The 14,712-nt window shown below is 36.3% G+C and overlaps 1 protein-coding gene across 1 annotated transcript; it reads right to left on the bottom strand.

Moving 5' to 3' along the window:
- Positions 1-3,912: 3,912 nt before the first annotated feature.
- Positions 3,913-13,487, bottom strand: LOC121366635. The gene is made up of 3 exons (XM_041491007.1): positions 13,178-13,487; positions 9,405-9,715; positions 3,913-6,431 (listed from the first exon to the last, which is right to left on the bottom strand). Exons 2-3 carry the CDS (start codon positions 9,706-9,708, stop codon positions 5,572-5,574), a joined length of 1,164 nt encoding a protein of 387 aa, XP_041346941.1. The 5' UTR covers positions 9,709-9,715; positions 13,178-13,487; the 3' UTR covers positions 3,913-5,571.
- Between the last annotated feature and the right edge of the window lie 1,225 nt (positions 13,488-14,712).

Raw genomic sequence — 14,712 nt, 5'->3', positions numbered from 1 at the left:
CCGTTCCACCCACAAAACTGGCCAAAGGCCGTGGTAGTGTTTTCCTTTCTGTGGGAAGGTGCTATAAAAATCCCTTGCTGCGTTAAGAAAATGTTCTTTTTCCTTAATATGGACGGGACGAGCCCGTGGTACGCCCGCTCGTCGCGGTCGGGGTGGGATCGTCCCTTCGGTGCCATTGGGTTATTTTCTCGTTCCAGCCAGTGTACCACGACTGGTATATCAAAGGCTGTGGTTGTACCCCCTCTGTGGATGGGGCATATAAACATCCCTTTCTGCTGTACACTCGTAAAAGATGTAGCCCATGGGTGAAAAAAAAGTGGCGAACAGCGGGTTTCCTCTCTCAATTCGTTTGGTTCTAACCATAAGTCCTGACGCCTATAACCGTAAATAAAAGTGTTGAGTGCTTCGTTAACTAAACATTTCTTTCTTTCTTTTTTCCTCTGATACCTACGAGTCAAAATCTCATTGTACATAATATAATCCCAACCCCATCATCTTAATTGGAGTGAAATGTGTATATATTAGCCAATATTTGCATTAGAAAAGATTGGTGGTGGTGGTGGTAGGGAGGTCCGTAAAGGAATAACTCTGTGGCCTGTCCACAGACAATTACTGGTAGGTAATGTTTGTGTCATGTGATTCTATAAATTTGGTGATATTTCATAATGTATATAATTGCAAACTTTCAATAATGTTTCGGTTTAAAATACGTATGTGCTGACGGGTTTCTTTCAGTAGTGTGTGTATTAGTGATTGATATGTCAAATAATTGTTATCAGCGAACTCGAAAATTATCATTGTTATGGTATTTAACGTCAAACATTGGGTTATTGCTATATTAGAAAGGGTATCTTTGTCTATCTGGTGGTAGGCAGCAATTCCGTGTTTTTGCAACAGAGTTATCTCCGTTTAAGAAAGCGATCATAACCGTCCAAATGTCCGTCTAGATCTCGAACGGCAAAGTACTCGGGCTATCTATAAGCATAATATAAATATTAAGTGACAGTGTTAAGAGTCTATACGTACCTATGGCCTTCGTGTTTTATTTACCCGTACACAGGGGTATAAGATGGATGTGTATTACAACCCACCTACCACCGCATATACACTCTTTCACTCCACCCCAGACAAATGTTTTGCAATATTATAATTTTACTACTTTAGGCATTAAGCTACATTATGAACCATTTCATAGGCTCGATATCCACGGACCCTGTATACCATCACCATCATAATCCCACTCCCAGCCCTCCAAAAAGAAACCAACAAATCAACAAACCCAACAAACCACCAACCAGTATTGCTACATATTTTCGCATATGTAGAAACTGAGATGTAATTGTCGTACTAACCTTTCGATTACGGTCCTGTGTTAAGAAGTCTCCAGAAATATCAGGTGTACGTGGCAGCTACGTAATCTAGATTCTTTAGGTTTCAAAAAAATCGAAACTTGTGATCCAGGTTTCCACCTCATGATTAAATATTTGGGTTTGGGTGCAAATACATTTAAGCGATTAGTTCATTTGAACGAGCAAATATGTAAACTAAGCATTAACGAATAACAAAAATAGCTCATTTAATAAATCATTTATATAACAGTAGCTTCTGAAGACAATAGTTTGACGTCATAGAATATGACGTGATAATACAATTAAACAGCAACTAGAAAGGTTCACCAATATTAAAATCATTTTATTATTCGGGTAAATATTTCAATCAGACACAACACATCAGGGGCGGCACAGTGTAAAAAATAGTGGTACGGCTCGAAGTTGCCAGACTCTCCTTTCAAATTCACCTGTGAAGGACATTTCCACAGATACAAGAAATAAACACACGCACGCACGTACACACACACGCGCGCGCGCGCACGCACACACACACACGCACACATACATACGCACGAGCACACACATATACATACACACACGCGCGCAGGCACACACACACATATACACACACACACAGTGGTACGGCCATGCCGTATCTCTTTGAAAAATGGAACGGCCATGGCCGTATCGGCCGTACCGTCTACGCCGCCCCTGCACATAATTGATATTTTATCCATCGAACTTGATCTTCGTCTTTATATTCAATTAAGGTTCAAGCATGCTGTCCTGGAAACAAACCCAGAAGAGTAGTAGCCTTACACTTTCCCAGTGAGTCGTTAAAACTCGCTCTTGAGTGGGAGCCGATATCATGATGCAAACCCAGTAGACCTACCTACCAGTTTTAAGGTCGATAGCTTAACTGTTAATTTTATATTAGTAATAAAATTATTAATTATGAGCTATACGGTTTGCGCATTGATTAATTATTCATCGGCTATTTGATAATTATATTTCATTATTCTGACAAGTAGACTTAGAGAAAACCCATAGGCGTACGGGCTTCCATTCTTGTAGAGGGGAAAAAGAAACGAAAATGCCCGAATCTGGATAACAACTTTTATTCTTATTATCATTAATACCAAACAGCTTTATAGAGTTGCAAACGAACCACTGCTCATTTTGACATGGATTATAACTAATTTTGAGGGTAGAATGATGGAAATACATGGTAAAAAGGTCTCAGGTTAGCACATTTTGCCCGAATATCTCTATCGTTTTTGCCCGAATTTGATGTTTTGCTCCAGTACAATACTAGGGGGACAGTTGCCCCTTCCCCTGCCCCCGTCTCGTACGTTTATGAGGCAACCAAAGGGATCTTTCATATGTACTTTCCCCAAGTCAAGAGGGATCAATCGCCCCCTCCACCCTCCCCCCAACCATCACCAGTTTTGGGGTAAATCTTTGAATTCGGGTAAAAATTAGTTGGCCTGAAACTTGTTTATCATGTATTCACATCATTCTACCTATACAATATCAGTTGCAATCCATGTAAAAAAGAAAACCCAACAAAAACAAAACAAAACAAAACAAAAACAAAAAAACACCCGTGATTCGTTTGCAACCCTATATAGCTGTTTGGTAGCAATGCTAATATGAATAAATGTTGTTATCCAGATTCGTGCATTTTCTTTTAATTCGTACAAAACCCAGCCTGCCCCCTCCACCTCCTACACAACTGGGAGCCCGAACGCCCCTGTAACAACACATCTACTAGTCGTGGAACGCTGTTTAGGGCGGGGGTAAATCCAACCAGTCCGCCTATGACGTAACTCAATTCCGCCCCTTACCTTTGATCATTCAAAAAATCTTATAGTTAACTTCTGTGTTAAATATTGATATTAGTATATCATCGAGGTTCTTAAAACTCTCTCATTGCATCAGTTTTTGTTTCAAAAACTGTGTTATGTATACAAGTTTCTGACATCATTCATAAAATTTTCAAAAACAAATTATGATGTTTTTAAATAATGGCTGTTCAAGACAAATGTAAAAAAATATATAAAACAAATTGAGTGGTGTTACTGTATGAATCTAACTATAGCGGCTAAATGAAAACAAAGAAACTTTAGTTATTTTTCTTCACTTTATTCATTATGTAAGCTGTTATTCAATACTAGCAGGTACAACCATTTTACATTGCTTTACTGATTATAAAGTTGGATATATATAAGGTCTCACTACACAGATGTCATCTGCCATTGAAACCCATGTTAAATTGCCCAAATTGAAATGAAGATTGCCAATAGAATGGGTTCTCGTTGGCACTAACAACATACACCATTGCGAACATACATCATATAAGCATTTATTTTCACTCCAAACTTGAGAACATTTCCGTCTCAGTTGTTTGCTATATGACCGCATCTGCCTGTAATACCGGTCCGAACAGGTGGTTCGTTAACCGATTCACTCCGGCTGTCTCTTACGCTATACACTCATGTCCCAAAAGGTCAATGCACAATATTACAAAATAACATGGGTAAAATACAGCCAGAAGGCTCACCATTAAACAACATAGTGTTTTAATTCTTCACCATTTCCTAGAAGTGAATATGTGAACCATAACATGTGTCACAATTAGGAATTATAGTGGATCGTGATCAATCAACTCTCACCCGGAAGTGATCTGTGTAGTGAGACCTAAGCAACCGAAAGTATAGAATCAGTTTTATATATTGATCCCTTTACACTGGTGTTAAAAATAATTTATTCTGTAATTAATGACATATTATATACTTTGAATTTATTCATATAGTGAAGCAAATCAATTAGTATGTACAAAATATAATTATACAAAGGACACAAAATAACTAACGAGTACATTGAATGATTGTGGATTTTCGTCACAACTTTGGTTCCAGAGTTTACTGTTATAATATGAAATTCAAATCACGAAATCAATATATATGTAGAATAAGTAAATGTTTTCAGTGAAGTGTGTATCCATTGCTTAGGACTATCTAATGACAGAGTTTACTGTTATATGAAATTGAAACAACGAAATCAGCATATGTAGACTAGTAAATGTTTCCATTGAAATATGCATCCATTAATTAGGACTATATAATAATGCTCCTGTGACACGTCATCGGCATAAATATTCATTGTTAATTGATCACTAACGTGCAAATACTTTTATCAAACCGCGAGCTCTGCAATGTATAATCGCTGTTATACAAAACTCCATTTGGTCCTGTGTTGCCAGTATTTGACAATGGTTCTTTGAGGAACTGTCCAGCAGGATATAAGAGAACCACCTTGGTTTTATTACCTGTTACAGAGTATATGTTTCCTTGTACATCACAGTCCACCAACTGAATCGATTGTTAGTTTCTTTAAAATTCCTTTCCTGGTGATACAAAGCAGACAAGTCTGAAACAAGTACATGTGTATTGCAATCAGGTGTTACTGCTAGAGACCGTGTGTGCGCGTATACGTGTGTGTTTATCAGAAATACCTATATCCATAGCTTTATGATGACCACGTCGCCCATGTCAACAGTCGATAATCCTCTTTCATAGCCAACTACCAATCATATGTCTCAATAGAAAATAGGGTTAAGGTGCGATAAGCATGGGCCGTTTTGGCCGTAGGGTGAGTTAGGTTTGTCCGGAGGCCCGCCCGCCCCTCTCCTCTGGTTTTCCCTGGCTGGTCATACTGACTTTCCTATAGACTGATGCTCCTCCCTATCCCACCTACATGACCTACTAACAGAACTTCATGTGGGGCTTGGGACCAACCTCCAGTACCTGCCTCCTTCTCCAACCTCCTAAGGGAAAATAAGTAGAAATAAATAATGGTAAAAATAAATAAATAAATAAATAAATAAAGTAATTTAATTTTTAGGCAGCCCGTTATGAAAATTGCGCCAAAACTTCTCAGTGAGTACAAATTTAGGATAATTATACTATTAGGCATGCGCACGTAAATTAATAATGTCCCCATTCCCATTAACTTTCTGTCCCGAGTCAAGTCCCTGGCTATCCAGAAACAGGACCCGGGATGGGCATGCCTGAAACCTTAGTGATATATGGGCATGTTAAAAAAGTTCAAGCTCAAGCAAGTGTTATTTCAGTTTGTAAACCATCGTTCAAACACCCTAGTGCAGGCTACATTACTAGTTATATTATTAATAGAAGAATAGTGTACAGTAGAATAGTTTGGTTTGTTTTAAAGTTTATCACTTGTGCTCAAAGGTCTTGATTAAGCCGTCGAGCTCTGTAACGTAGAGTCGTTTTTTCACAGAGTCGTACCATATACCCCGCGGCTTTTCAATCTTATCATCAGCTGATAATACATCTTTAATGAACTGTCCATCAGGAGACAAGAGAACCACCTTGTTTTCACTGCAGATGGCTAGGTAAATATTGCCGTGTGCATCACAGTCTACGCCAGCTGGATCTTTCGTCCGGTATTTCCACAACACTTCTCTCTTCTGGGTTACACAAAGCAGACAATTATTTCGGTCCGACACAAGGATATTACAGGTTGGTGTTATTGCTAGGTACCATGGATAGTTTGTATACTTTTGACCACCATTAGTAATTTGCATGTTTTTGACCACACCACCATCCATGTCGATAATTGATAATCCTTTACTGTAGCCGATCGCCAGACGGGTTTCGGATGCAGAGTGGGTTCGTGTCCTAATAACCCCATTGCCCAAATTGTGTTTTCCGGTGTCTATTTTGGTATGGATACTTAAACCATTATTCACATTTATTATGTACAGCGTTTGACATTTAAACGCTGAGAGAAGTATCTGAGTTTCGTTTATTTTCCCTATTCTTCCCACAGAATCGTTTAACGTTTCATTAATAACTAGTCTACAGCTCATCTCTCGGTCTTTATCAGTATCGAACCAAAATGCCTTCACGCAGCAGTTGTATGGGTCAGTACTGAGGATCACATCTTTGTCTTCTTGCCTAAGGACAACTATGTCAGTGACTCTTGGATCTGTCTTATCTTGACTAGTCTTACCATTAAACACATCCACCAGAATGAACTCCCGAGCATTTGCTGAAACTTCAGATGTAACACCTGAAATATATAATATGATTATATACATGTCTTTCAGGTTGTCTACCCTAGTTCCGCTCACACACACACGAACACACACACACACACACACACACACACGCACGCGTATTTCTCTTTGCACACACACGCGCACGAACACACACACGCGTATCTCTCTCCGCACACAAGCACGGACACACACACGCGCGTTCGCGTCTGTCTCTCTCTCTGCGCTCACACACGTGCACGAACACGCACACACACACACACACTTTTTTTTAAAATCATATAAACATTTTCAAGCACAATAGCAGCTGGTACATTGATACTAGTTAAAAATAAATTACAGGAATTTCCTCGCTAGATGAAACAACATTTTATGGCAAGTACTGTCATATATTTCTCACCAATGCTATAGCATAGGCGGATCCAGGATATATTTTTAGGTGGGGGAGGGGCAAGAAAAATGGGGCACATTGGCTCGTTAAAAGGGCATCTTAATAAAAGTTTTAATATTTGAAGTTAATATGAATGCGTTTGTATATATATATCACAGTGTACGAACGGAAGTGTACTCTAAATGACTAGCTGCGATTTTCTGTAGCGCTAGCTACATTAATAAAGATTACTATATGAGCTTTGAGGCACGTCGGGGAAATTCTGTTTAAAGTGGGGTGGGTTAATGATCAGGTTCGATGTTAAGCATGGCACGAGATGTGTAGTGGGGTCCGGCTTGCTTCCCCGGGGAAATTTTTAAAACTGAATGGCTTTAAACACCTTTTCTTAGCATCTGAATCGCAAAATTAGCCATTTTGAAACAATAATTTAAAAACTATTTTAAGCATTATTGTGCATAGTATTATAACCCAAAAATATGTTCTTTTCCCCTTGGCATCTTGATAGCAAAATTACCTATTTTCAGATAGTGATCACTTCCTCTTTTGGAGTTTTATAACCCAAACATTATAATTTAGAATTCAAACCCGTTACTCTTAGATCTCAATCACTAAATGGTGAATTTTAGCGTTGACCGGTTGCTGGAGAACGGGGAGGGGGACCCAAGAAAAAGTCATATAATCAACTTTGTTTGGTTGGTATATAAGTATGACTATCATATATATTTCATTGTAATTTGACTTTGATAAGTTTTTTTTTAAAGGGCACTATTCCAGTAACTGATCTGTATAGGTAAGGCAGATATAACCTACACACACAAAAAAACAACGATACAAAGGGGCACTTGTAAACACTTGTAAATTAAAACTTTTAAAGGCACTTTTCTAGGGACGGCTCGGTATAGATAGAGCAGTTATACATAAAACAAAAACCGATACAAAGGGGCATTTGTAAATTATAACTTTAACTGGAACTATTCTAGGGACTGCTCTGTCTACGTAGGGCAGTTATACATAAAAAACGATACTAATTTGTAAATTATTACTGTAAAGAGCACTATTCGAGAGACAGTTGTCTAGGTAGGGCAGATATACACAATAATTTCAAAGCAAAAACTATTAGGCTATCATTATGCAACTTTGATCACGCAACTTTAATGCGCTCATTACGCACGTTAGACAATGTGGTGAATCCCCACTGAGACTAAGTAACACAGACACATAAGCAAGCTTGCGCATACACGCATAACTTAACTTCATGCAGCTAAAAATGCTTACGTGCAAAATAATTTTTACACAAACAACAAGGGCACTTGAACATTATGAGGGCACTTGAACAATTGGGGGACGGGTCCCCCTGGTACCCCTCTGGATCCGCCTCTGTTGGCTATTGACCAATCAAAACGCGTGAAATTTTTCTAAAAGGTAATAAATATATATATTGTGTTAGCGTACTTTAGAACACATTAGTGCCATTTGGGGCTGGTTTATTTATTTTTTAAATTAATTTATTATTTTTGTCGTTGTTTGTTTGTTTGTTTGTTTGTTGTTTTGGGTTTGTTTAGTTTTTTGTTGTTGTTGTTTTTTGAGGCTTTTTTTTTGGGGGGGGGAGGGTTAGGTGGTGGTGTGTGTGTGTGTGTGTGTGTGTTTTGTTTTGTTAAAAAAAATTGTTGATTTTTGCTTGGGAGGATGTCTTAATCGACTTTTTTCTGTGATATATATATAATACATGTTAGCGTTGGCTTAATCTGAAATACATTTTTAAGGGTGAATCTATAGATTTACATATTCGTTTTTCCCATTTCATTTTCATTAAAGCACCAACATTTTCGACTTTGTGTTTAAACGTAGTGTTATTGTAATTCGAGTAAGCACCAGGATGCTTTCACCAAGGTGAAATAGCATGTTGTTGATTCTGGGGATTTCAAGGTTTTGAAAGGTTTTCTTTTTAAATAATTATTGTCCCTTCCCTCTGCCTTTGCACTGGGAACTATTTTAGGTAACATTACTTTCATAGAAAAATCGTGTGCCCACCACTGCAATCATAACGTAAAGGACAAATTTGAAAAAGAGCTCAATTTGAATCGCATGTAAATCTCACAGTTAAGTTCTTTCAAATAGGCTGACACTAGTAATAGTCAAAATCAATCAATTAATAATTAGTAATAGAAACTAATAATGTTGCAACTGCTTCATGTCAATAGTAAGGTCTACACGAGTACAAAATATTGGACTCGAGTACTCGAAGGTCAAACTCGACCCGGAGCCAAGTACCCGACACCTACACTAGATGATAATGAGACTAAGGAATACAGTGAAATAGCATTATGCATCTTAATTTCAGCGCTGAACATGGATGCCAAATCATGCTATTTTAATGCATTCCACACATTTGACTTTTGTTTTCCCTTCATGTCTCATAGCTATATAATGTAACCGGCGGCAAGCATATGGCAAAATGACGTAAAACAATATTAATGAGAGTGCTTTTCCTTGTATGAGTACTCGAGTCCTGTGAACGGACTCGAGTCTTGCTAGACTCGGCATGTGCCCGAGACCCTAGTCAACAGAATTCAACTTGAATTGCAATACAGCTCACCTTGCTTTTCACTTGATTCCGGTGAATCATCGATCATGGCTTGAATTCGGAAGTCTGTCACTATTTGGTCTGCCCATCCCGCCACTGGGTTTAGTATTGCGGTGAACTGCCTACACACTGGACAGTCAAACCCTTTCTTGTGTAGGGCATCCTCCTGCTCTTCTATGTACTTCTGAAGACACTTCCTGCAGAATGTGTGACAGCAGTGTAAAAGCTTTGGCACTGACAATAGATTTAAGCATATGCAGCAGGATAGATGGTCTTTGTCTACCTCGACGGTCTTCTTGGGTCCAGCTTCAGCCATTACTACACTGAAATAACAAAATATAACTAGTGTTAAAATCACTAATATTACCAAAAATAACAAATTTGTTAATTTCGCTACCGTCCCAGTCAGAACAGTTAATTGAAAAGTTAAATCAGCGATTTTTCAAATTCATTTGGCAAAATTAACCTGACAAAGTTAAAAGAGATGTTATAATTCAGGACCATATAAACGGGGGGTTAAAAATGATTAAATTATCTACGTTTATAACATCATTAAAGTCAACGTGGATAAGAAGGTTACTTTTAAACAACACAAAACTGGCATGTCTCTTCTCGTCAGTTACAGGTATATCGATCAAAGAACTAATTATATATGGTGATCATTTTATTAATTTAAAAATTTAAAATATGACTAACCCTTTTTGGGAAGATGTTCTAGATAGCTGGCGAAACATCCAATGTAAACAACCAATAGAAAATGAAAACGATATAGCTGGTATAAACATTTGGTTTAACAGTAAAATATTGAAAAATGAGAAGCCTATTTTTTATTTAAAAAATATGCAGAAAAGGGAGTTTGTTTCATTAGTGATTTAGTTAATGCTGATGGAGGATTTCTAAATTTATGCGATTTTATTGCAAAATTTAATATAAAAACAAACTTTCTAGAGTATGCTTCTTTAATTAATGCAGTGAAATGTTTCATAGGAATATATGGAAAACATAATGATGAAATAAACGAGTCAATTACAAACGAAAAACCAGTCTACCCCCACAAGCTAAAACAACTTCTTAAAAACAAAACGGGATGTAGAGAAATATATAAATTGTTATGCTACACTTTTTTTTTTTTTCACCAGCAGAATGGAATATATTTTACAATATACCATTTAAATGCGTTAGAGATACAACTTTACGTTGGTTTCAATATAAAATTCTACACAGATTTCTCGCTACTAACACATTTCTATATACAATACATTATATTAATTCAAATAAATGTACTTTTTGTAATCGTATGCCAGAGACAATTGAACATCTATTTTATGATTGTTGTTATGTTAAAGAATTTTGGAAACATATTACAAACTGGATATTCATTACTATAGGAGAGTGCATAATTATAGATAAACATATTGCCATTTTGGGTCTGCTTAAAAAACCAAATACTTATGGAATAAATTGGTTAATTATTAACATAAAATATTATATTTATTTCATGAAAATACAAAAACAAAAATTAAACTTCTCTGCCTTAAAAACTATAATTAAAGAAAAGTTGGAAATTGAAAAATGTATCTTATATAAAAATGGTAATTATGAAGATTTCAAGACAGTGGGAGCAGTGGTATAATTTATTTCAAACATCATAAAAGTTTATTAAATCTATCAAATATTGAGATATGTTTATTTCTAAAATACCTTCTTCGCACTTTATACTCCTTCACACACCTTTTCATAATACTTTCTTGTATCAATACTAATTCCGTACATAACATCTTCTCCTTTATTTTATTTTTTCTCTTTTTTTTCCCTTCTTGGCCCCAGATAATAATAATTTAAAAAAATTAATTAAAAAAACCCCAAACAAATTATCAACAACAACAATATACATAAAGTGTGTGGATTATATCTATTCGTGTGTATATATTTTGCCATTTATATGTATGTATATAAAACTGTGTATACCATATGAAATTTTAAAAATATTGTGAGACAGTGAGCTCTGGGCACCCCAACCTTGACACTGCCATTTTATATTCTGGGGACAATAAAAAACAACAACAAAAAAAAAAAACAAAAAAAAAAACAACAACTATATATTTAGGACATAATTTATATGCAAAACAGTCTGTACATAAAAGATTTATCGGTTAAAGTCTGTATAGCATTTTCAAAAGAAGTATTATATTTAGAGAATATACTAACGGAAAACAGTAAGTGTACAATATAACATTTGCCCTATACGTCAATATCAAAAAATTTCGAGATTATTAACAATTTTTTTATCTAGATTGTAAAAGAAATTATCAAGATTAAAAAAATAATAATCTCGAGGCCATTCTTCGCCATCAACGTCACACACAAAATATGCATTTTTTAAATTTCAACACCCAAAAATGGACTGCAATTTCATTGGTTTGTGTTACAAATTCAAAATTTGTGTACGAAGACAGTTAACGATAACCCTTGATAGCGACAACACACAAAAGTATTTATGTTAACTATTTTGTATTAGTAAATGATATAATATTGTGAGGGGAACTTCAACAAATATGTTAACAAATTCACATACACTGGCGTTACCATGCCCCCCCCCCCCCCCACCCCCACCCTTCACCCCAATCACAACTCTGTTTTTTTCCCATCACCGTTTATATTTTCCTGTCACCCCATAACGTATACATGCGGGAATTCACATACTCCAGGGCATTGTGACCTGAGTGACCCCACCCCTCCAATATAAAATTATGGCTACGCAAAAACATCAAGTGAAAGTAAGATCATTAATAATTTATTATCCTAAAAAAAAAAAAACTTCGCATTATGGTCATCATTAGTAAATAAACGGCCTTGGTGATGTCGTGGTTAGGCCATCGGACATAAGGAATACAAAACCATATGTACAGAATTATGTATATCGTCGGCGAAATGACAAAAGGTCGTAACTACGCTTTTGGCGAGAAATCACTTTTTGGAATTTCCAGTTAGGATGTTCATATTCTGCTTTTGTCAAAAGATCGTAACTATCGGCCTATTAGGAAGTGGTTGACTGTCACATGACAAACAGTCGTATTATAACTGGTCCAAGAAACAAAATGACAAAACGTCGTATTTACAAAGCGGGAAGCTAGAGTGTGGACATGACGCTCAGCATTGCATTATGTTCACACATTACATGGATTACATGTAAATAAAACCAGTTAATTACACCTGATTATATGTGTATTTAATCCATGTATAGATCTTGCCTCATTCCTTCAACCTGTGTTAAATTCTAGATCAAAATGTCGTAACTGACATTTTCAACGACATTTCAGGTGTAAAATGTCCTAAGTACATTTGTAGACCTGACACCCACTATTAAGTAGTTATCACTGTTAACTGTTAATATGTTCGCATAACAACGACTATAACAAAATAACGTATTTTTCGAAAAATATTCAGTTTTTTTTTTGTGCTCTCCTGTAAAATTTTCAAAAGTGTAGTTACGAGGTTTTGTCATTTCGCCGACGATATGTCTATTAATACAAGTCTGAACAAGTCATTTTATTTGGCGCTAACTTCATACAAATAATAAAGTGATCACGCGAAAACTGAAATTTAGATCGATACATTATTAACAGAATATCGTTGAACGAACATGTTTAAAATAGGGCCTACTAACATTCACGTGTCAAAAGCACACTTTTTCGCACAGAACACACCAACCACATCAAATATGCTATTAAAGCTGCAGATGACGACAGACTATGTGGTATTCACTGCACTGTGTAGCTGCCTACCTGCTTTGTTAAAACTGTGACACTCTTCCATTCACCTCTCGTTCGTATACTAATCACTGGCCTGGAAAGTCAATAACTATTGGTATTTATAATCCAAGAGCTATTACAGATCGAACATGTGGATTGTTTAAGCTCAGACAAATATGGCGATTATCAACAGCGTGACAAGGAAGTTGAAAGACCCATTATGAATAATGAATTGGGTACAGATCACGTGAACGAAACAGCTGACAGAACAACCGAGGACTCCATTAGGTTGGACTATACCAATTAAAGTCCCATAGGCGACCATGCTAACATTTGTGTTTAAAAACACTATATGCAATATATCAACCAAACTATGACCCATAAATATCAGTACTACAACCCCTACCTCAAAGTATTAACTGCAGAAAATGGTACCTTTCATGGCTCATTTTCGGTATAACCAGATGTTTCTACAAACCCATAGTTTCGCACAAAATTTGAGTAATTTTTTTTTCAGGTACCCCATACGTGTTCCAAGCACAAGGCTACTTGACACGGTGGTACTACATCAAATACAATTGCATACATTTGTAGCCCAGATGAAACTAATTTTTTTTACAACCAACACACTCACATTTATAACCAATAACAGGACTTGTGGTGTTAACTTCTCGTTGCACCTCGAACTTCGACCCAGCCGGAAATTAATTGGTTTAGTGCTACCATTATCGTTAACACAGTAATGGAAGGCCCAGGGCCGAGTTAAGCCAGACCAAGCAGAAAAACGTCCAGTAGACTGGTTTATGCGCTTCACGGTAAACTAAATGACCACGTTGGGAACCAATATAATAGTTCCCGAACGACAGCGAAACGTTTGGTGGCTGAACTGGGAGCAGGTCGCCTGTGATATATACTTCTCACAAAAGTTAAGGCCAAACAAAAGAAATTTTATTTTACTTACCTACCCTAACTTTTCCAGCTTATGTACTCGGAACAACACATATTATTCTGGTTGGCCAATGATGTATGGAAATTAAGTATTATTTGACAATAAGAATATTAGATATGTGTACAGATGTTTCTGGCTAGAAGATAAACTACTCTAAATCTTAATTATATGGATAGCAAGTGAGCAATTTTCAAAAGAGGTTTTTCATACAGTAAAATGGAAACTATAATTGGGGGTGGGGAGAACGCTTAAATTCATTAGGTATAAAATTCTTACATAAGTTAGAAGAAATGATTCTGCTAAATATAGAACCATAGCTACTTGAAAATGAAAAATATCTTTAAACATTGATCAACGAGAAAAGCTGAATTGTTAGTAAAACTATTAATATTCTAAAAATAACACATTTACTAATTTTGTTACCAAATCCAGCATTGGTATTGTTAAAACAAATAAATAAATGCTTTTCAAATTTTTTATGCAAAATAAATCAGATAACATAAAACGAGAAGACTTGATGCAAGATTATGAGATTGGTGTAATTAAAATGTTATAGACATCATACATTTTACAACAGCGCTAACATTAACATGAGTAAGACTTGTGGTAAAGCGCCAGC

This window comes from Gigantopelta aegis, unplaced genomic scaffold (genome assembly GCF_016097555.1).
Source record: "Gigantopelta aegis isolate Gae_Host unplaced genomic scaffold, Gae_host_genome ctg6453_pilon_pilon, whole genome shotgun sequence".
Lineage (NCBI taxonomy): Eukaryota > Metazoa > Mollusca > Gastropoda > Neomphalida > Peltospiridae > Gigantopelta > Gigantopelta aegis.
Note: the sequence above shows the minus strand (reverse complement) of the source record. Positions and strands in the feature narration are given on the sequence as shown.

Coding starts and splice junctions, on each gene's coding strand:
- LOC121366635 (XM_041491007.1), bottom strand. CDS start 9,708: ATGGCTGAAGCTGGACCCAAGAAGACCGTCGAGGTAGACAAAGACCAT. Junction 6,432..9,404: donor GGAATCAAGTGAAAAGCAAG/GTGAGCTGTATT, acceptor TATATATTTCAG/GTGTTACATCTGAAGTTTCA.